This window comes from Berghia stephanieae, chromosome 1 (assembly GCF_034508935.2).
Source record: "Berghia stephanieae isolate SIO BIC M18660-M18661 chromosome 1, UCSD_Bste_1.3, whole genome shotgun sequence".
Taxonomy (NCBI): Eukaryota; Metazoa; Mollusca; class Gastropoda; order Nudibranchia; family Aeolidiidae; genus Berghia; species Berghia stephanieae.
The window spans coordinates 64,413,434-64,436,575 of NC_088360.1; the positions used below are offsets into that span (position 1 = coordinate 64,413,434).

Below are 23,142 nucleotides of genomic sequence, written 5' to 3' on the forward strand. Positions count from 1 at the left end.
CAATGTCTCGACCTGTTGTCTTTTGTGCTAGTGCTCTCCATTCTCGAAAACGATGGTTGTATTCATGTATTATATCATTGAGACGCGCCTATCAATTCACCTATGGTGGTTCTCCATCTCTCCTTCTCCTCCCCCCTCTTTCTCTCTCTCTCTCTCTCTCTCTCTCTCTCTCTCTCTCTCTCTCTCTCTCTATCTATCTCTCTCTCACCATCAACTCCCCCCACCCTTATCACTCTTTCTTTTGACTTCGGCAGTCTCTGATGGTTTTGATACAGAGAAAAATAAATCGATAAGTATGCACAATTGGAAAGGGATGGTAGCGGCTTTGCCAACATCAAGTCATTATCCTTGTTATTGTTTGACAATTCCGATTTCTTACACGTCCACTTAAGGACCAACTTTTTACAAAGGTCAGAAAAACCAGGTCAGGTGTCATTACACGGCCTCCAACAGAACAAGAGTTAAAAACCTGGCGAGGAAACCTGGCAAATTTATTTTGCCACAATCTAGAGTGGACTACTATCTCACTCGTTTCTGCCCTCAACTATACGACTTAGGAACAATTTGGATAACTCCCAGTAAAACAATTGGGTATGTGGCTGCCTTGGACAGTGGGATGATGAGAGATTGTCTAGATCGGGATAATTTGACAAGTTTTCTTGTGATTTCTCATTTTTCACAGCGAGCCTTCTGATTTTTTGTGGCCGTATATCAGAGCGACAGAATTTGTGCCATTTGGTATCATTTTGCTTCAGGACCTCTAGTGTATCCTTAGAGCGGTCTTCAACAGACAAATCAAGCTTGTCACTATCATTTGCTAATCTGTTAATATATTAAAAGTCTGAACACCATAGCTGGTAGAACGCTACGCTACAAAAGTCACATACCATTGACTACAATATTTCTGCTTTGACAGAGCTGGGCATTCTAATTTTTTTTTTTTTACCTCTTGACAAATTAATCCTTTTGACCAATCCACCTCAATACTGCACTTTGCCATTATATAATTGTTAGTAGTTAGTACAGGATTTAGTACATTGTCAATGCCATGGGTTAAGTGACTTGATCACGAAATTGTTGGTGATGGGGTTGAGACGGTCGTGTTAAAGAAGATGATACGGACATTTTCAACGTGAAATTTGATCTGAACCATATTATTACGCAAACCACAATAATAACATAACTATATTGAATTAGTGTGACACATAAAACTGATGCAGCGATATCTAGGTACTCGGTATGCTGCTAATGATGATGACGAAGATGATTATTATTATTATTGTTGTTGTTGTTGTAATCGACCACCAAATCTCGTGTTCCGCGTTCCAATGCCGGTAAAATTTGAATAAAACCAAATTGCTATACTTTTGGATTAAAAACAAATACTTTTGAAAATTATGTTACTCTCTTGGTAAATGAATGAATTTGATAAGTTGTACGTTATGAATAAATGATAAGTTATACTTCCGATTTCGATTTAAGCAACAGTGTACATGTGTACTCGGTACCGATGACGTAGTCTGTAACCTTTTGACACCAAAGGAAAATGTCGTTGTGGCGGCAAGTTTCATCACCACCGTGAATTTTTACACGATTTAAATTTCTGATATCTCAGCTCTTGGAGTAATGAGAAAGTGGTTCTCTATCACAATTTAAACCTTAGAGCACGAACTTTTTTTTCATAAAAAAATCATGCGTTCATCACTAATTTGCACAATTCGGGGATTTTGTGTCCTTAATTCCCCTAGCTATTTGTTTTATGAAGGAATATGAGTGAGGAGATTGTTTGAGTCAATTCGTAGATAATAATGGTTTGAGTGGTTATCAAGTAGGGTTGGTGAGGTGTTAATATAAAGAAGAAGGGAAGGATTAAGGATTACCTGAATGCGTTGAATAAATAGCATTCCATTTGATTTAACGCTGAGTTGAAAACTTTAAAATTATGCGTTTAAACTTCGTTTATGAATTGAACTGGCATGTGTACATTTATGTAGTTAAATGCCCATCTCAGAGTCCATTTTTAAAATCTGTTCCATGTTTTGTTTGTTTGTTTTTTTTTAATTTTTGTTGACTTTTTTTTTCAGTTGGATATCTCTCCTTTTACACCGTTGGTGCCTCATTATTTTCTTTTCTTTTCTTAATTAAAATAACGAGTTCTATACCTCCGTGCCGTTACAATATGCCTGCTCTCTTTTATTTATTGTCAAGTTAAGAATAAATCTCAACGATAGTGTTTGATGCTATTTTTTAGATACCGATCTTAAAATATAATAGTGTTATTCCATAATTTTGGACCACACGGCCTGGTCAATTATTGTGCCATAATGATCCCACAGTCGTATTGTTATCCAGGGTTAATGAAGGAGAACTGCAAATGCGGCTCGCTATGGCACCATTAAGCTCGTGGTCTAATGCTCCTTTTTACGCGTGTATTGTGTTGAACAGCGGTGCTTTATACCATACAGATCAGATTGACAGGCACCACAATAGAAATAAAAATGTAATTAATTCGCCAACCATCCAGTTTTATCTGAATCTGTAAGAACAAACAGCTTCCCCCCCCCCCCCCCCCCCGCAAAAAAAAAAAAGAAAAAAAAAAGGGTTGCCAACTACTGTATTGGCTTTCCCGCCTCGAAATTATTGTTACCCCGTACTGGTACACTTTGGAACATTGGGCCAGAGTTCACTGTATAGCAACTTTGTGTGATGCCCTGTGTTTTTCACTTTCGGGATTCGCTCTTTTAAAAATGTGTGGCTTGTTTATTCGGTTGTTGTCCTCTTCTAACTAAAAGAGAATTAAAAACTAATACATAAACAAGCAATTAAAAACAACAAATCTCCATATAAATTGGAGCATTTATTCCATCGTGAGTATTAAGCGACCACACGCTTGACCTTTGTGGAAATGACTCACCTTTCAGCCAGTTGACCACGAACAATCGAAACCTCCTCTGAGATTTGAATAAATGAGATGCGTGAACTCGAACGGTGTGCCCTGCCCAACCCTGATTCACTTCACACGCCTTAATTGTCCTTTGCTTTAGAAATCATTTGTTGTGACAGTGTTTCCTTATATTTTTAACGCCGCTTTATTTATTTTTGAAGTACCTGCCTTTATAATCTTAGCTAAAGGATTATGATTATCGCTTTACTAACCCCGAGAAATTGTTAGTGATAAAAATGGTTACAAAAACATAATCTTGGTTTGCGTGTTAAATTGTAAATGGTCCGAACTCGTTCTCACATTAAATGTAGCTTTTGATTTGAGATCGAAATTCCAAGGAAATTAAGCTTCGATGATCTGATTATTAAATTGTCCTATAATGGTTTTAAAATGAAATATATTTTGGTTGATTTATTGTTTGAGAGCATCTGGTCAGCATGCTAAACCATCGAATTGTATTAAGTGTTGACTTTAGTTATTCTATTCAAATCTTGTTTTTGGATATTGATATAATAATAATAATAATAATAATAATAATAATAATAATAATAATAATAATAATAATAATAATAATAATAATAATAATAATAATAATAATAATAATAATAATAATAATAATAATAATGATAGTAAACATGATAATAATAATAATAATAATAATAATAATAATAATAATAATAATAAATTAATAATAATAATATAATAAATATATAATAAAATGAATATAGTAATTATGTTTATAATGATATGTAAACATGATAATATGATGGTAATTATGCAAAATAATTATAAATAATAATAATAATAATAATAATAATAATAATAATAATAATAATAATAATAATAATAATAATAATAATAAATGATAGTAAACATGATAATAATAATAATAATAATAATAATAATATAATAATAATAATAATAATAATATAATAATAATAATAATAATAATAATAATAATAATAATGATAGTAAATATGATTATAATGATAGTAAACATGATAATAATGATGGTAAATATGACAATAATAATATAAATAATAATAATAATAAATAATAATAATAATAATAATAATAATAATAATAATAATAATAATAATAATAATAATGATGATGATGATGATGATGATAATAATCTTCTGAGCGCATTGGATTGGTATCATAATATGACCTTGGTGGAAATGACTCACACCGTCTCAAAGCGGTGTTATGTTGGGATGTATAATATATGATGGAAATTGAATTTATAGCCACAATTATGTTCATTAGCAAATATATAGCTTAACTTTTACTCGTTATAGTGGAGGACAACTAACACATGACTGTTCAATCATTTTTACGAGACATTGTTCTCTAGTCACCATTAGTTTATCTCTTTTTATTTTTCACACGACCGTGCTAATAATACACCTTGTTTAGAAGGAGCCCCCAAGCCTTCCGGCGGTCTTATCTTGTCACTACGTATAATGATAATAATAATAATAATAATAATAATAATAATAATAATAATAATAATAATAATAATAATAATAATAATAATAGATCTTTATTGTCCATAAATATATTATTTAGTTACACTTGTTATAACGTTAAATGATAACTATAACATTGAACAGGTATTTCACTCCTACTTATTTCCTCTCTCTCTCTCTCTCTCTCTCTCTCTCTCTCTCTCTCTCTCTCTCTCTCTCTCTCTCTCTCTCTCTCTCTCTCTCTCTCTTTCTTTCACACGTATGATATAAGTATGACGTGAACTCATAATCACTACGTCAGCACAAGATTTTTTTGGAAGTACGATGAATTCATTCATACTTTGTGGTGCGTAACTTGTTTTCATTTTTTACAGTGTAAATTCTCTAATTTTAAATCAGTAGTTTTTTATAGGTCTTCAAGAATAAAACTTTTTAAAATATGGCATCAATACCGTCCAAAATATCTAGATTCAGTTAAGACAAATTGATTAAAAGGTTGACACAAATTTTTACAACATTTGATTGAGGGACAGCTGAGAAAAACACGCGCCATTAATAAAAAATCTGACTATAAGTACTTTGATAGTGTGCTCTTGGAATCTATCTTTGTTTACTAATTGAATCAATTCCCCTTTGTCTTATCTTTTCTCGGGTGCTTTAATTGTAATTCTAAAACTTTTTACTATCCCAATTTCTTCCATTTTACTTGCGCTGATATGACCTAAATGTGTTGCAAGCGCCGTAAAACCCTAAAAAGCATATAAAACAAACAATCCATCCATTCATCCATCCATTGTCCAACAATCCATCCATCCATCCACCAATTGCTGTCAATATTCGTACTCATTGCAACTCTTCTTTCTGACATGTCTTGATATCGAGAAATCGCTTGTCTTTAGCGTACTTCCTCCCTAATCACACTTTGGTATTCATCGAAACGAACACGGACGTATTTTTATATCCTATTAGCTATGCATGCTACTACAATTATAGAGTCCCGGTCGAAGAGTGATGGCTTTACCGTATTGAACACTGTTTGGCACTTCTCGCTCAGTGTCTCTTGGGACAATGCGATACAGTGAGGTGACAATCTTTGATGTCATCAAGGGTTGATTTAGTCTTTCCATTTGCAGGGAGGAAGTCTTGATTAATAGATTGCTGTACTGCCGTACTCTGACAAAGAAATTTTTACAATTTTCTTTTTCATTTCGGACAGAGCACGAATTCTTTTTTTTTTTTTTTAAATAATGATCGATGTAACTGTCCCTCTACTCGTCAAGCAGCCTCAAACCCAAAGTCTTCGGGGTAAATAGATCTCAGGTTGAAGACTTTAAAAAATGTCTCATGTTTTAGCTTTTTGACAAGTTGGGGGTCGTTGTAAATGGATCGATCAATATCTCATGTAAAAGTTGTTTTTTTTTGGTGATTTTTTTCCCCTTTCTTTGGCCAAAATTAAAACAAAAACCCCCCCCCCCAAAAAAAAACAAAACCCAAACAAAACAAGACAAAACAAAACCCAAACAAAACAAGACAGAACAAAACAAAGTAAAACGAAAGTAGTGTCTTGTTTGAGAACGGCAGTGTTGCCGAAATAATTATAGATTATGCTCTTTGTTCGAGTTGTTAACACATGGTAAAGATAAAGATTAGGTTTGTGGCCTAGTGGTACGATGATTCATTTCTGATTTAGATGTCAAGCAGTATTGACAATTGACCATGATCATTGATATATTATATTATATATATATATATATATATATATATATATATATATATATATATATATATATATATATATATATATATATTACATATATATATACATATATATATATATATATATATATATATATATATATATATATATATATATATATATATATTATATATATATATATATATATATTATATATATATATATATTTATATCTTTTCTTAGATATCGTATACATATGTATGTGTGTGTGGGGCGGGGGGTGTCCATCAAGTAGAGAAATTCCTGAGCAAAGGGGGGGGGGGGGGGGGGGAGAGAGGGGTGTGTGTGTGTTTGCTAGGAACTGTCAGATTGGCATTTTTCAGCAAATCGTGGCATTCATAGTCATCTAATTCACTTGATCACATGACGGTATTCGGATTTACAGAAATTTTAAACAAGTTTCACCGATTAACAACATCAACGAATATTACTGCTGATATTACTGTCGTTTTTATGCCATCGATGTGATAATTATTGCCCGGGGAAATATTTAGTTGAACGTTGTCGGCAAACTGTCAATTGGATCTGTCTAGCTTCTAGCCCGAACAAACCAAAAGTAGACAGATTCGGGGACATGATATTTTTCGCGTCCGCTTCAGATTTTCATTTGACCTCACATAAGGGGAGACATTCCGAAAGCTTCTACATCCCCAGTAGGTATTCATTCAATTTGTATTTTCACCGTTGATCTTTTGTCAGGCGTTTATTTATTCAATTTGTCATCATATAAAAGCGTTTTAAAAACTCTAGAACAAACCTTGATAGATTTGTGAAAGTTTAAAATGTCCTAATTTGACCATTGTTTTGATTCTCGGCCGCCATTTTAATTTGTGAATTATTGAAGGTAGTGCAAAGCACTACCAAGTAGAGCGTGGTAAAGACTTGCGACTTATTGATATTGATATCTACTGACTGATAAACTAAAATCATGCCGAATAAAGCATGGCACCGACGACGATATATATATATGAGTGTTGTTGGGTAATATATATATATATATATATATATATATATATATATATATATATATATATATATATATATATATATATATATATATATATATATATGCGGGTGGTTGGATGGGAGCATCACCCTTGAATCATATACCTATGATGTTCGCATGGGTGTACGATCCGATAGTGATGTCGTTTCTTCTTCTCTTTACTAGCCTATCCTGCTTCTTTGGTTTGTGATTGTATTTTTGACAGGGGATATTTTTTTTCTGTAAATCTTCTGCCTGTTTGCTCTTGGTTATTTATAATTTAGCTTATGATATCTTTAGGTTATAATTTTGATTTACATTTGTACTATTTTTGTTAGATTGCTTGTTTTTTTTGTTTCAGCGGTCTCTCATATAACCTCAATTGTGTTGGAAGAGACCTAAAGCAACAAACAAACAAAAAAAAAATAATATATATATATATATATATATATATATATATATATATATATATACATATATATATATATATATCAATGATCATATATATATATATAATATATATATATATATATATATATATATATATATATATATATATATATATATATATATATAATAAAGGGAGTGAAAATGACTCATGTAAAAATACACCTTCTTCAGGTAGGCGTAGATAATATAATATTTCATTTGCATTATGGTTTGTAAATGAGAAAAAGATGGAAAGTAAAGAAAACATTATAGGTAAAAATGCGTGTGTGTGTGTGCAAGGGAAGAGGGGGGGGGGAGGAGGAGGAGAGAGAGAGAGAGAGAGAGAGAGAGAGAGAGAGAGAGAGAGAGAGAGAGAGAGAGAGGGAGAGAGAGAGAGAGAGAGAGAGAGAGAGGGGAGGGAGAGAGAGAGAGAGAGAGAGAGAGGAGAGAGAGAGGAGAGAGAGGAGAGAGAGAGAGAGAGAGAGAGAGAGAGAGAGAGAGAGAGAGAGAGAGAGAGAGTTCATGTTGTTATTTATTTATTTATTTAAGGCTCATCTTGGATCCAACAGTCACCCCTCTGCTGTGTCTGGCCAAACCCCAATCTAGCCGAGAGTCCGCCTCACCCTCCTCCCTTGTTGCCCTGAAGTTAATCTCGTGAGATTTTATCGTCCTCTAGTTCAAAGGTCACTGGTTGACAAGGCTTCGATTAGCTAGCGTGTAGTAGTGCGGGGCGGTCCTTGGCAAGCTTAAGGACCACGGTCCTACGGTCCTTGGGAAATGAAGACCGCAAGGACCGGTCCTAGGACCGGTCCTTTTCGACATTGAACATTCCTGAGAGACTGTTGGAAATTCGAACCGGTTTGACCTTTGAGACCATGGGATCGTTCATGTCATGGTCTCAAGTGAGTAAAGAGCTACTCGACTATGCATAAAGATCTATGTAGAATGAGGCCCCAGAATTTACTAGTTACTATAAATGAAAAACAATTAACGATTTGTTTACAATGAAATAAAAATAATGATGAAATTTAATTAAAAGAGATAAACAGTGATCGTGGTAGTTACAAATAGAGATATGAATACTTTACGTAACTTATGATAATATATCAGGTTCATAAGTTTACGTTTCCAGGCAGTTGATGGGCTTGGATGATCTATTCCTCTGATAACAGGATTGGACTCGTAAAATTCCACTTCCAGGCAATTGGTAAGAGGTTATAGTGTAGTACAGCGGGCTTGGGTTTGATCCTTGAAGATTATACAATCAAAGTTAAAAGCTCCGGCGTCTTAATGGTGTAGATATAATATCTACAAAGTCCCAGAAGATAAAAATCTTACAATATATATATAGGAATAGAGTGACTGGCCGTCCGGCATAGATTGTGGAGAGAAAGTGAGTGTCGAATGTTAGACCTATCAGCTTTTATAATAAGTGGCTACGTGACAGAATGTAGAACGAAAAGTATTCACTAATTAGAAATTAATTCGAGGGAAGGCTATAAAAGGAAAGACGATCTAATATTAGAAGGTAAAGTTTATCTAAGCCTACCGAAATATAACTGGAGTGAGATGAATTCAGTTCTTAATAAAATAAAATTTAATAAGATAATTGTGAACAACCTTTACTGTGACACCCCCCACCCACGTTTAAAATATACTCTTTAACCATTATGGGAAAGGTAGATTTTACAAACGGAAGTAAATTTACTATCATATACTCTAGCATTAATCCATTGTTATGATTTGTGCTACAATTAAATTATTTATTAACTAGACATGGAAATGTTTATATTAACGTAGGTATATGAATGGGTGACAATAACAATGAAAGATTGTGATTACAAATCATTGTGATGAACAACATGATGGCAATGTGATTACAAATCATTGTGATAAACAATATGATGGCAATGTGATTACAAATCATTGTGATAAACAATAATGATGGCAATGAAGCATGATTAAAGTCGATGATATGAAGGTAATTTACTAAATGAAATGAATGAAAATGTAAATGAAATATTGACATTTCAATTATTAATCATAAATGAGTGAAAATTCATAACAATAATAGATAAAGAGAAGATTTCCCAAATCATGAATGGGTATGGTATATATATCCAAACAATACTCAATGTTACATTAAGTTGGGTCATCATGTTTACAAATAAAATTATCGAAATTGTGCGTTCTGATTTGGCATAGTTTGCGAGGTAACTAACAGTATGCATGGGAGGTTAAGTTATACCCTTCTCACGTGTTTACACTAATCGAGAAAGTAGGTCGGCGTGAATATTTTCACAGCCTGGTATGTGAGAGATACTGAAAGTGTAATTTTGCAAAAATAGACTCCACCTTAGTACTCTACTATTATTCATTTTGTTATTTCTTATGTACGTGAGTGGTTTATGGTCCGTTTCGACCACAAACTCTTTTAGCAGTAGATATCTGCTGAATGTCTTTAAAGCAAAGACGATGGCCAGGCCTTCACGCTCTATTACAGAGTATCGTGATTCTCTGTCCAATAATTTTCTGCTTGCATATAAGCAAGGCATTAGAGTTCCCTCATGTTCCTGTAATAGTACACCTGCGATGCCCTTATCAGACGCGTCAGTTCTTACAACAAATTCTTTTGATATGTCGGGTAATTTAAGAATTGGTTCTGAACAGAGTAATGCCTTTAATTGGTTAAAGCTATTCTGACACACTTCTGTCCAAACAATTTTGTTCGGTGACCCATTCTTTGTCAGATTTGTTAGCGGTGTCGCGATGTGCGCGAAGTTGTAAATGTATTTCCTGTAAAAATTTAGGAGCTCAAGTACTTTGCGTACTTCTTTTTTTGTCTTAGGTGGTTGCAATTGTGCGATTTTTGTTTGTTTTTCTGTCTCGGGTGTCTGTGTCCCATGACCAACGGTATGATTAATCCTGCATTTGAAGCTTCGATATTAGTAAACATAGGTTGCGACACTGTGTCTCTATCAAAATATTTTTTTTTAGCATATTTGCATGGAATGTCTTTGTTGTGTTGTTAATTTGAATCTCGTAATTAACATTAGATTTTACTGCTGTTATTTTGAATGGTCCTTTCCATGTAGCTAAAAGTTTACTCGAGTCATCGGGTAAGAGTATTAGTACTTTGTCACCAATCTCAAATTTTCTTGACTTGCTTTTTCTATCGGAGTATTCCTTGTATTTCTCTGCTTTTTTTAGTGACGGATTCCTGTGCTAGCTTACATGTATCCTCTATTCTGTCTTTCAGGTTTCTTACATATTCGTAAGCAAACATAATTTCGTTATTGTCCTCCTCATTCCCTTTACAAATGTCGGCTACTATATTGATCGGGCCGCGAGGTGATCGTCCATACATCAACTCAAATGGGGAGTAGCCTGTAGATTCTTGGGGTATTTCTCTATATGCAAATAGGATTGCTGGTAAGTATCTGTCCCAATCATCTGGTTTTTCTGCTGACACTTTTCTTAACATATTCTTTAGAGTGCCATTAAATCTTTCACAAAGACCATTTGCTTGGGGGTGGTAGGGAGTTGTGAATGAGTGTTGGATTCCCATGAGTTTCATGGTTTCATGCATAATATGTGATGTGAATTGGGGTCCATTGTCCGACAGTATCTCATTTGGTATGCCTATTCTAGTAAAAATTGTCATCAATGCTTCAGCTATGTGATCCGATGTAGTTGATTTCAATGCTATCGCTTCTGGCCACCTGGTTGCGTAATCGACTAGTGTTAGTATGTGTGTATGGTTTCTATCTGATTTTGTTAAAGGGCCTATAATGTCAATTGCAACTTTTTGAAAAACTTTTTCAATAACTGGGGTTGTCTCTAATGGCAATCTCGGTATTCTGCCTTTTGCGACTCTTCTTTGGCATGTGTCACACGATTTCACATATTCTCGGACGTCTTAAGTAATTCCAGGCCATGTGAAATTCTCGGATATTCTCTTCAATGTGGAAGAGCTCCCAAGATGTCCAGAAGTTATTGAATCGTGCGCTATTCCAAGGATTTTGTTTCTGTAAATACTCGGCGTGACCAGTTGTTTAGCTATTTTGTTTCTTTTCCTATGTAACCTGAACGAAATATCTTTTTCAATGATGTATTCAACTTTTGATTTCGTCCCTTTGTCTGCGATATTGAAATATGAAGTTAAAGTCGGGTCCTTTTTCTGTTCTTCAATGAACCTGTTCCTGTCAAATTGTTGTGGTTCAAGAGAAATAGTCATTGGCTTCTCTGTTGTCTTAGTCATCTTTCTTGTTTCTGCTAGACAAGCTGTTTCTTGGGTTAATGACCATTCTTTTACATCTTTTGGGTTGTCTTTAAGACCTTTTATATTGCCAACAATAACATCAGCGACGGGGTTGGGAAGTATACAGCATTCCACTATTCCTGTATAGTATGGGGTTTCTATGTACACATTAGCTGTTTCAAAGGTTTCGACTGTGCCACTGAATGTGATGCATTGTACCGTTTTTCCAGTTTTGTCTTCGTCATTGATCAAAGATGCTTTTATTCCTACTGTACTGCATCCTGTGTCTCTCAATATTTTGCAATCAGTTCCATTAGCTTTGCCTTCACAAAAAAATAGCGATCCTGATTTGTGAGTTTGTGTTAAAAGTGACATACCTTTCACGCAATACACATTTATATTTTCTCCTGACATTACTCGTGTCTGATTGTTTACACCTGTTTGGAGTGATGCATTTGCAGTTTCTTTTGGATATCCCACGATTTTGTAACATTTGTCTGCTGTGTGGCCTTTCATTCCACAATATTGACATTTAATTATAGGTTTGTTGGTTTTCTTATACTCAGTATTATTGTCAGTGCTATTTCTTGTTTTGTTTTGATAGGGTCGGCTATGGTCTCTATTGAACTGTTTGTTCCATGGTTTGTTACTATGATCATCTTGTTTCACTTGCGTGTTCCGAGTGATTGATCGGCTCGTTCTATTTGAGTACTGAACTTTAGGTGTACCTGGACTCTGAGCAGCAGCAGCGTAGTATGGTTCCTTCAATGTTCTGCTAAGGGGTGTCAATGGATGTGCGCTGTTAAAGTTTTCTGCGTAGATTTTTAATTTGTCCAAGTTTTCTGGCTTTCTCTCTTTAAAGAATGCGACTAAATCTGGGTTGCAAGCTTGATAGATTCGATTCTTCAGCGTGAGATAGTAAAGGCCTGCAAAGTCATCTTGTTTTACGTTTGCCAACTCAAGCCACCGATTTAGAAATTGAGTAATTCGGTTCACGAATGTATTAAAGTCTTCTCCACTTTCCGGTTTTGCAGTGTGAAACCTTTCCTGGTAACCATCTTCCGTTAATCTAAATCTTTTTAGTAGAGCGTCTTTAATTTTTCCATAGTCATCTGCATCTTCAGTTGTTAAGGTATAGAAAACTTTTAGCGGTTCTCCAGATAAGCAGTTAATCAAGGCTGTGGCCCATTTGCTTTCTGGCCAACGATAACCTTTAGCCTGAACTTCGAATCGGTGTAAGAAGGATTCTAGACAGTCTGAGCGTTCATCGTATGTTGGCATGCGTGGAAGTTTCACGAAAAATTCATCACTATTATTATGTTTTCTTTCATGACCGGTTTTTGTTTTTTCAATTTCCAGCATCATTTGGGTCCTTTTGGTTTCTTCTTCTGCTAAAGCTATTTGTCTTTTTAGTTCCCTTTCTTGGACTCTTTCTTCTCGTTCTTCTCTACGTATTCTTTCTTCGTGTTCTTTTTCTTCTCTACGAATTCTTTCTTCATGTTCTTTTTCTTCTCTACGAATTCTTTCTTCATTTTCTTCTCTACGAATTCTTTCTTCATTTTCTTCTCTACGAATTCTATCTTCATTTTCTTCTCTACGAATTCTTTCTTCATGTTCTTTTTCTTCTTTTACTTTCTCTTCGCACCATGAAAATATTCTTTCCTGGGGTATTTCTAAGTCCTTTGCGAGACTTAAGTATCTTTTATATGCTTCCATGTTGCAATAAATTAGTTACGATATTTTATATATATTATATTGACAGGATACTGTTACTGACTGTTTTATTTATTTACACTTACTGGAATGAACTGTTCTATTTTTAGAAATCTCTCTCTCTTATTTCAACTTATTATGTATGTTGAATTTGATGCCTTTTATCGTTATATCTTATAAAGCAATGTGTCAATACAATGCGGAGTTATTATGACTTGTGTCAATAACAATGTGTCAATCGCGTGTACTCTAAACTATGTTACTACGAAAAATGTATCACCAATGTGTGTGACTCGTCGTTAGTTTGTGTACAATTATTCGCAATGACGCTAATATACTAGAGTGTGATAACAATAATAGGATGCCAAAATAATCCCAAGTTATCTATCACTAAATATAACACGACGGCTAGTAGACTCCTTTTATTATTATTTAGTTTTTAAAGACTCACTTTTCAGAACATAATATATAAGTGGTTTTCGGTAACAGTAATATGCCAAAAATGCATTTAAAACAAATCACTATGCAAAACAAATCACGATGTCTATAGTTACTATGTGATGCCCAACTCATGTAAAAGAGAATAATGAAGGATATATTTACCAACTCAGTTCGTGGCTGGGACCTCTCTCTTGTTCAATGGTTGTTCAACAATTGTAATTAGGCATTGAAGAGTGTTTAACAGTGATGTCTGAAATACAAAACAATAAAATATCGTAAGATTTACAATAGTTACAAAATGTGTTCACAACACTGAGTGATTGGATGATAGGTGAATGAATCGTTATGGAATGTAAACATATTGAAAACAATTCATGAATGAGGCAAACAACAAAATGAAATGAGTGATGTAATAACAAAGTGGACAAGGAATGAATGAATGAATGAAAAACTGAGTGAATAGATGAATGAATGAATGGATAATGTATGAATGAAAGAATGAAGGGAGGAATAAATGTATGAATGATTGGATAAATGAGTGAATAAACGAATGAATGAATGAATGAATGAATGAATGAATGAATAATTTATAAATGAATAAATGAATGAAGGAATGAATCAATAAAATGCTATTCAATTTGAATGAAAGAATGAATGGATAAATTGCTATTCCATTTAAATGAAGAAATGAAAAAGAAAAAAAAAATTAATCCTGTAAATAGGGAGTTCAATTAAAATATGATCAAGTGAGGCAATTAAGAGTTTTACAATTTAAACTTTAAAGTTAGATGAAATAGATATAAGTAACTAAATAAATTCAATTCTTTATATGTGTCCCCTCCAAAATGTCATGGTCTCAAGTGAGTAAAGAGCTACTCGACTATGCATAAAGATCTATGTAGAATGAGGCCCCAGAATTTACTAGTTACTATAAATGAAAAACAATTAACGATTTGTTTACAATGAAATAAAAATAATGATGAAATTTAATTAAAAGAGATAAACAGTGATCGTGGTAGTTACAAATAGAGATATGAATACTTTACGTAACTTATGATAATATATCAGGTTCATAAGTTTACGTTTCCAGGCAGTTGATGGGCTTGGATGATCTATTCCTCTGATAACAGGATTGGACTCGTAAAATTCCACTTCCAGGCAATTGGTAAGAGGTTATAGTGTAGTACAGCGGGCTTGGGTTTGATCCTTGAAGATTATACAATCAAAGTTAAAAGCTCCGGCGTCTTAATGGTGTAGATATAATATCTACAAAGTCCCAGAAGATAAAAATCTTACAATATATATATAGGAATAGAGTGACTGGCCGTCCGGCATAGATTGTGGAGAGAAAGTGAGTGTCGAATGTTAGACCTATCAGCTTTTATAATAAGTGGCTACGTGACAGAATGTAGAACGAAAAGTATTCACTAATTAGAAATTAATTCGAGGGAAGGCTATAAAAGGAAAGACGATCTAATATTAGAAGGTAAGGTTTATCTAAGCCTACCGAAATATAACTGGAGTGAGATGAATTCAGTTCTTAATAAAATAAAATTTAATAAGATAATTGTGAACAACCTTTACTGTGACAGTTCATTCTTGAACCGTTAAAGACCGCTACACGATGAAAACCGTGGTCTACAGGAGTAAAACACACGGAGTAGTCACACTCATTTCAAATTGTAACCTAATTAGAGAAGAGGGGTGATGCCTTCTTTATTTGCTCACCGTACTTCATTGTTACTTCGATAATTTAATAAAATTTGAAATTTATCCCCATTAACGGAGATAATGGCATCGCCCAAGGCGTTGATCGAGTTGTTCGTGGCGTTGATACACACACGCAACTCCTACCCCCCCCCCCCCCACACACACACACACACATTAGAGGGCAGCGAGCATTGAAGAGTAAGAGAGAGACGTGAAGTTATAATAAGAGGGGGTGGATGAGGTAATAAGAGGGGTCGATGGTGACTTTTCGCCAGATCTAACAAACTCAGCTACCCATTCATTGCTGAGTAGACAGGGATTCAGAAAAAAATCGACTGCACCCGGGATCGATCTCTGGCCCTTTGCGTATAAAGAGAGTGCTCTATCAACTGAGCTATCGGGGTCCCCAAATATTCTATTGGTCTTTTTTAAAATTCAGACGTTATAACTGGGTTTTTTGGAAGGAAGAAACTAATGAAACTCATATTATTTGATTAGTAAAAACACCAACGAAATTTTAATATTATTGTATTATTTTAAATGACAACACTGCGATAGAAAGGAGTGGTGACAAGAGATGGACAAAAGAAAACAAAAAATCGGATTTGCTACTTGCTAGGTTCGACACACACACACACACACACACACACACACACAACACACACATCTTTAGTAGTCACATACATTTCAAACAATAACCCATTAGAGAAGAGGGGTCATGCCTTCACCATAGATCATTGTCATTGCGATCATTATGGTGTAGTAAATTTTGAAATTTACCCCGTATAATGGAATCGTCCAAGGCGTGCGCCTCCTGTTCCCCCCATCTCACACACGAAAGGGCGGTTTGCGGAGTGGAGGAGGTGGACGTCTGCCTCTATGGTCGTCTGTGTCGTTTAGTGTATGGCAAAGGGGGGTGGGTGCGATTAATTAAGTGGGATGGGTGGTGATTGGTGGAAGATAGGCAACCGAAGCAACGAATCGCTGGGGCAGGGTTGCCAGTTTGGCATTTTAAATGCCAGATTCCAAAAATCTGGCATTTTTGAAAACCGTTTGGCATTAGAAAAATCATTTGGCATTTGGCATTTTCATTTGGCATTTTCTTTTCTTGTATATTATACTTCAAATGACACCTTTTCTTAATTATTTCTAAACGCGTAAAAACAAACATCTTCACATTTCTTTTTCATTCTTAAAATCCAACCGTGGTGTAGTGGTTTAGCACTCCACTTAGTAGTCAGTAGGTAAATAATTACCCCAACAGGAAATTTAGTATAATTCAAAAAAACAAAAAAAAAACAAAACAAAAAAAAAAAAAAAATAAAAGAAAAAGAAAAGAAAACACGCAAGCCACCAGGATATGATAGTAAATTGTCTATCAAAAGTGAGTAGTTTTCTTAGTGGGGGTGGGAGTCAACAGACTTTGGCATCTTTTTGAGTGTTTTGGCATTTTTTGAGTCTTCCCCTGGCATTTTGTTGAAAAATAATCTGGCAACCCTGCGCTGGGGAAGTAGTAGGCTATGGCGCGAGACCGTAGGACCGTGGTCCTTGCAAGGACCGCCCCGCACTAGTTGAAAGGTGATAAGAAGTGAGGACCGCCGCCGATCTTCCCCTATGGGACCAGTCTTCGGTTCACAGCTAAAAGACCGTCGGACCGCGGTCTAGACCGGTCTTCAGCGCGGCACTAATTCTAGCTATGCCGTCGCTGTTTGCTGACAAAGCACATTTTTTGAAACCTCAATTATCAATGAATTAAGATGTCTTCCACCTTGTCAAAGATTCTTAAACCCGAGAGCGTAGAAATACATGTATAAAGCAGTACTTAGTCACACCTAAGTCAACTGTGGGCCTGTTTTGTTATATTTGTCACCCATCCAGTGATCAATTACATTCACTATTGCTTGACCCTGTTACCACAGCCATTGAAGCCACAAGATGCCGTAAGATATTTTTGCTGACTTTTGGGAAAAAAATGGCAGCAGGTTATATTTTTTTTCTCTCATCAAAGCAACTCCGCTGTTGCTTATAATTTTGTTACCATCGTAAGCTATTTTCCTCATCTTACTTTTGCAAACCGAAGTGACAAGAGGTTTGTGTTGATCAAATCACAGTTAAATCATACCCTTCCATTTTTTCTGGGTCTAATTGCAGCAATCCCCGCCAGGATTACGATGGCGTCAATAGGTGTGTGCAGGACGTCAACACAAGGTTACACAATTGGGATATCTTGGTCAAGAACATCAGGGGATACTACAGGGTGAGTACTTACAATTGTGGGGTAGTTGCACACATATGTAATGGCTTATGATCGTATAGTGTTTTTTTAATAGATAGTAATATTATCCTTTGCGTTGTTTTGTAGATGTTAATAATGACGAAAGAGTTCCAAGGGCCGATGATGATAACTGAATGTACAACATCAAGACATTCAAATAAAAGTCCAGATTCCAAGTTTCATTTCTTACAGATTTATTTGTTTGTGATAAATTCAAAATCCAAATCATGATTAATTCCAAACCCAAATCAAATAGCATGGTCATAATTCAATCAGTTTCATTAGTTCAAAATCCGTAAAATCAATCCAAATGTAAGTCATTTTGGCTAAGTAACCATTTTCAATATACGTGAAATATTTCTAAGTCCGTAAAAGCAAATAAATGATGGTGAGCACAATAGGTTTAAAGTGTGCAGCTCATGGTTATGTAGAATGCAGAATCCCGTTTTCCTTAGAAACATCCTCTTTTATCCCTATAAAAAAAATTACCCATAGTTCCATTATTTTCACGCCCCCCTTGTAGTTTCGACAGTTCCCTGTCAGTCTAATATCCAACCCCTAAGAGTAAGACCCAATCATATTCAAACCTGAAACGTCAATTCCTAGATATTGATGTTAAACCCCGCCTTTTATCATATAACATTATTTTGATAAATGCCCATTTCACTTGTTTCAACACGATAACCTATCCATTAACTTGGACATAAAACGGTCTCAAATAACCTGGACATAAAACTGCGCACACGTGTCATGCGTCTCAAATAACTTGGGACATAAAACTGCGCAGAGGTATCATGCGTCTCAAATAACTTGGACATAAAAACTGCGCACACGTGTCATGCACTGACCAAGCTTAACTGATATGCCTACATTATGTACTCACTAAACCCATTTGCTGATATATATATAATTGACAGTTTTGCACCAAATTTCTTAGATAACCTTTTGCATAGGCTTACTCTCTTACATACGCCCCTTTCTTAGAATTTAAATTGACTTATACCAGTTAAATATTTAAAAACTTTAAACTTTAAATTCAAAAACACCAAAGTTGATTACAACATTCATATATATCGATTATAGGTTTTAAAGTATTAAATTCACAAACATCAAATTTGATTACAACATCTAAATAGATATATATCGATTATAGATTCATTTTTTTTTTCAAACTACAACATCAACAGTAAGGTATCTATCATCTAAAAGGGATTAAAATTTAAATTTATCAAAACCAAAATTGATTAAAACATTTATATATTTATCGATTATACTTTTAAGGTATTACAACATCGACCGTAAGATATCAATCAATTAAAAATTCAAAGAAAAATCATCTTTTCACCTTATATTCCATCTTCATAGCAATAAAAGTGTTTAATTCTCGTCATATCCCATCACATATAAATATTATTGCGTGAAAAAGGATGGTTCAATTTCCATTTGTGATATACTCACGTTGTCTTATTCAATCTCAAATTCAACTGTATACGACATATAATATTTATGATAATCTCAGCTTCCATGTATGTTTACTCATTTACTGTCATCTCAAAACCAGTACCTTGTATATTCCCTTATATTGTATGATTCCATTTAAATAACATTATTACATTAACCCAACAATAATCTCAGCTTCCATGTATGTTTACTCATTTACTGTCATCTCAAAACCAGTACCTTGTATTGTATGATTCCATTTAAATAACATTATTACATTAATCCCAACTTATAATATGTGGTACAAATAATATTTTATAGACATCTAGATTCAAATACGAAGGATTAAATTTCAATAAGTAATAAAAAAAATGTTTAAAAATAAATCATAATAATAGCATTATCATCATTTTAAAATTCAAGTTGAAGTTATTATCATTCATTGTTCATTGTTGATGTTTCAATTTTTAAGCTTTTAAAGTCATCAGGGTGTAGTTTGAAGTCAAATTGTTCTTTATGGTCATCCATCAGAGGTAACAAATTTCTCTGTAAACAGTTCGTCTTGAGAATGATTCATCCGATGAAAATTGTCAGTAATTGTTAATTAAGTCATTGTCTCCATTAAGAATGAGTTTTCATGTAATGAAAAAAATATATCAACTATAAGAGTTGAGGTGTTTGGATCTAGTCTACGTGTTGCATTGTTGTGTGTGTTGTGGTCACTGAATAGCCCAAGTGTCATAAATTCACTTCAATTATTGTTAATTAATAAAAACTTATCTTCTGTAAATGTCTTTGAATTATCACCATAATGTCTTCACATTCAAATATTTAGTGTTTAACCCTATTTTCACCTCTGGGGTGCAAACGCACCCCAATGCTATGTTTTTTGGCTCTAAAATCTACAATTTTTGACCTATAAACCTGAAATTTTGTGACTTTTCCTAAATTGACCCCTTAAATCACCTCCCCAAATTTTATACCTCTCAAGTGCATCGTTTACTCACACCAGAAGACCTCCCATGGAATTTGAGATTTTACGCTTTTGGGGTGCAATTGCACCCCCTAATAAACAAAGAGAAAATAACCAGAAACCTCCTATTTCATCCTTTGGGGTGCATATGCATCCCATGTATTTGTCTATAGTAGAATAGCAACTGGCCATATAAATTACCATTTTCTGGTGTAGATTATTATAAATAAGATACTTTTTGATATGTACTCAAGGTTGCCCACACCTAATTGGCAGAATAACCAAAATATAGGCCTCTGACCATGGCAAAATATGGATTTCTTCTTATCATCACAAGTTATGCATTACTAATTGTAATTTATGTGATTTTCAATAAAGAAGGCCCACATTTTTTTATAAACTGCCTGTATATATTTGTGTTAGATTGTATGTAATGTTCTCATACTGCGTGAGTTTGAATCCATATATATATATACACATGTATAGTGTGTGGCTTTGTAGTCTAGTGGTAGTGGTAGACGCTACGACTCGTGATCGGAAGGTCAGGGGTTCGAATCCCGCTCTGGCGGTGCAAAGTTGACTCCTTGGGAAATGGTCTTTACACACATTTTCCACACCCCACTCATGTGTAAAACCAAGTACACTGGCCAGTCCTTGTCCTCACCAAAATTGTATCGCGCCTAACAGGCTGCTTGTCTCGTCTTATGTTGTGTGTTGCTGTTGGTCTGGGACCCCTTGTAAAGCGCTTTGAGCACCTCGGTGGATATCGTGCTATATAAAAGCTCTGTATTTTATTTAGTCATATGAGTTTGTCAATTATATTTTTTTTATGCTGCTAATGCACACCATATGTAATTTCCAAGATGATAAGTGAGTAGGTACAGCATGTTTGTATTGTTAGATATATATATACATATATAATTAACAATACAAACATGCTGTACCTACTCACTTATCATCTTGGAAATTACCATTTGTCAGTGTTCCACTGTGTTTTCACAATTTTGAAATAGAATGAAGGACAATATTTTTGACTAGCAATAGGCAATCAATCGTTTTATTTGGAAATCGAAAAACAAACAAATTAGTGGTTTAATTATTGAATTTCATTGAAAACTTTCAAACTAAAAACAAAAAGGTTCAAACATGTACCTACAGTACACTCAATTCTATACAGTAGAACAAATCAAAATAAAACATCAATCATTGTATTTCCAATTTTTTGTCATCAATCGCTGTCAGCACAATACCATATGACATGTACTCATACTTATTGTTAAAATTTTCCTCACCATCTCAATCTTGCTATCGACCTATACTTACACTGTACAAATCTATTCTGCACAATGGTCACACACTTTGTAGCTTTTACTGTGGTCTTTGCAAGCAAATGCCTTACATTTTGAACAAGTTTCCCTTATTTTTCTGTCCTTCTTCCTCGGACACATTTCACATCTTCCTTGGCTTGATGCTTTCCTCTTTCTCTGTCCTTCAATCTCAGGTCTTGTTGCTGATTCTCTTTCATCATTGAGATTCCATTCCATCTTTATTATTTCATATGATAATTTCACCCGTCTTGTTGTTTTCGACATTGTCATTCTTCTTGTCAAATGTTCAAAAAGAAGTTCCTTTGCTAACAGTTCGTTGAAATGGCCCCTGTCTTTGTATGATTTGGTGTCTTCTGGATGAACAGTCTTGTATAAAATATGGGCTGCCACAGCCGCTGTATCCAGCAAGTTGTAAAACTGGACCATGGGCCATCTTCTTGATTTCCTTTTACAAGAAAACTGTGGCACATGTAGTCAAATGTGTCGACTCCTCCTTTGGTTTTATTATAATATCTCACCATCACTGGCTTCTTTTTCGTTCCTTGGTCGATGTCAGGAGAATGATGCATCGTACTCAGTACAACAACATGTTTCTTGTGGTTAGATTTGTGTGCCACAATGCTTGCACCATCTTTGAATAGGAAGGCACTGTCAAATTTCTCAAGTTCTTTTCCTGTCTGAAACGATGATGGTAGAAATGACTTATTTCTCCTGACTGTCCCCACTATTGACAAACCTCTTCTAGACAAGTGTTCTGCTAATTCTAAATCAGTAAAAAAATTGTCACATGTAACGTTCCTGCCAGTTTTATGGTAAGGATCTACCAGTTCCTTTACAGTCTCCCTCCCAAGGTTTGTTTTCCTTTCTCCATGTTTACCCAGGTACGGTATCATTTGGAGAGGGTAAGCTGTTTTGCTGTCACATATGTGAAAGAGTTTCATCCCATACTTATCTGGCTTGCTCGGTAAGTATTGCAAGAATGGGCACCGTCCTCTCCACGGAACAAGCTGTTCATCTATAGTTACGCATTCTGAGGGAATGTATGAAAGTTGCAAATTCTTGTTGATTTTGTTCATGAGATCCCTAATTGGTGAAAATATATCCCTAACTCGCCTGATAGCACGTGTCCTTTTATCATCAAAGCGCAAGTTGATGCAGAGTTTTACAAATCGTTTCATGCTCATTGTGCATATTGCAACATTGTCTGCCGAAGCTCCTCTCCATATCTTTGCCACTGCTAGAAGACCAAGCTTTCTCGCACCCAAATGAATAAAAAGGCCTAGCAATGCTGTCATTTCTATAACATCTACATTCTTCCACTGCACACCTTCATTTCTTGTTCCTTCTAAGTTTGTCATCTTCACAATATCACTAATTATTTGTGCAGTGAAAATCATCTTAAAGGCTGACACAAT

The 23,142-nt window shown here is 34.7% G+C and overlaps 1 protein-coding gene across 9 annotated transcripts in view; it reads left to right on the plus strand.

Moving 5' to 3' along the window:
• The window catches only part of LOC144979489 (uncharacterized), a 215,093-nt gene that overhangs the window by 11,323 nt on the left and 180,628 nt on the right, over positions 1 to 23,142 (plus strand). For all 9 annotated transcript variants that reach the window (XM_078926198.1, XM_078926172.1, XM_078926181.1 and 6 more), the window contains exon 4: positions 17,863 to 17,968. In XM_078926198.1, the coding sequence (XP_078782324.1) occupies positions 17,863 to 17,968 (106 nt within the window). The remainder of the gene's footprint in view (positions 1 to 17,862; positions 17,969 to 23,142) is intronic.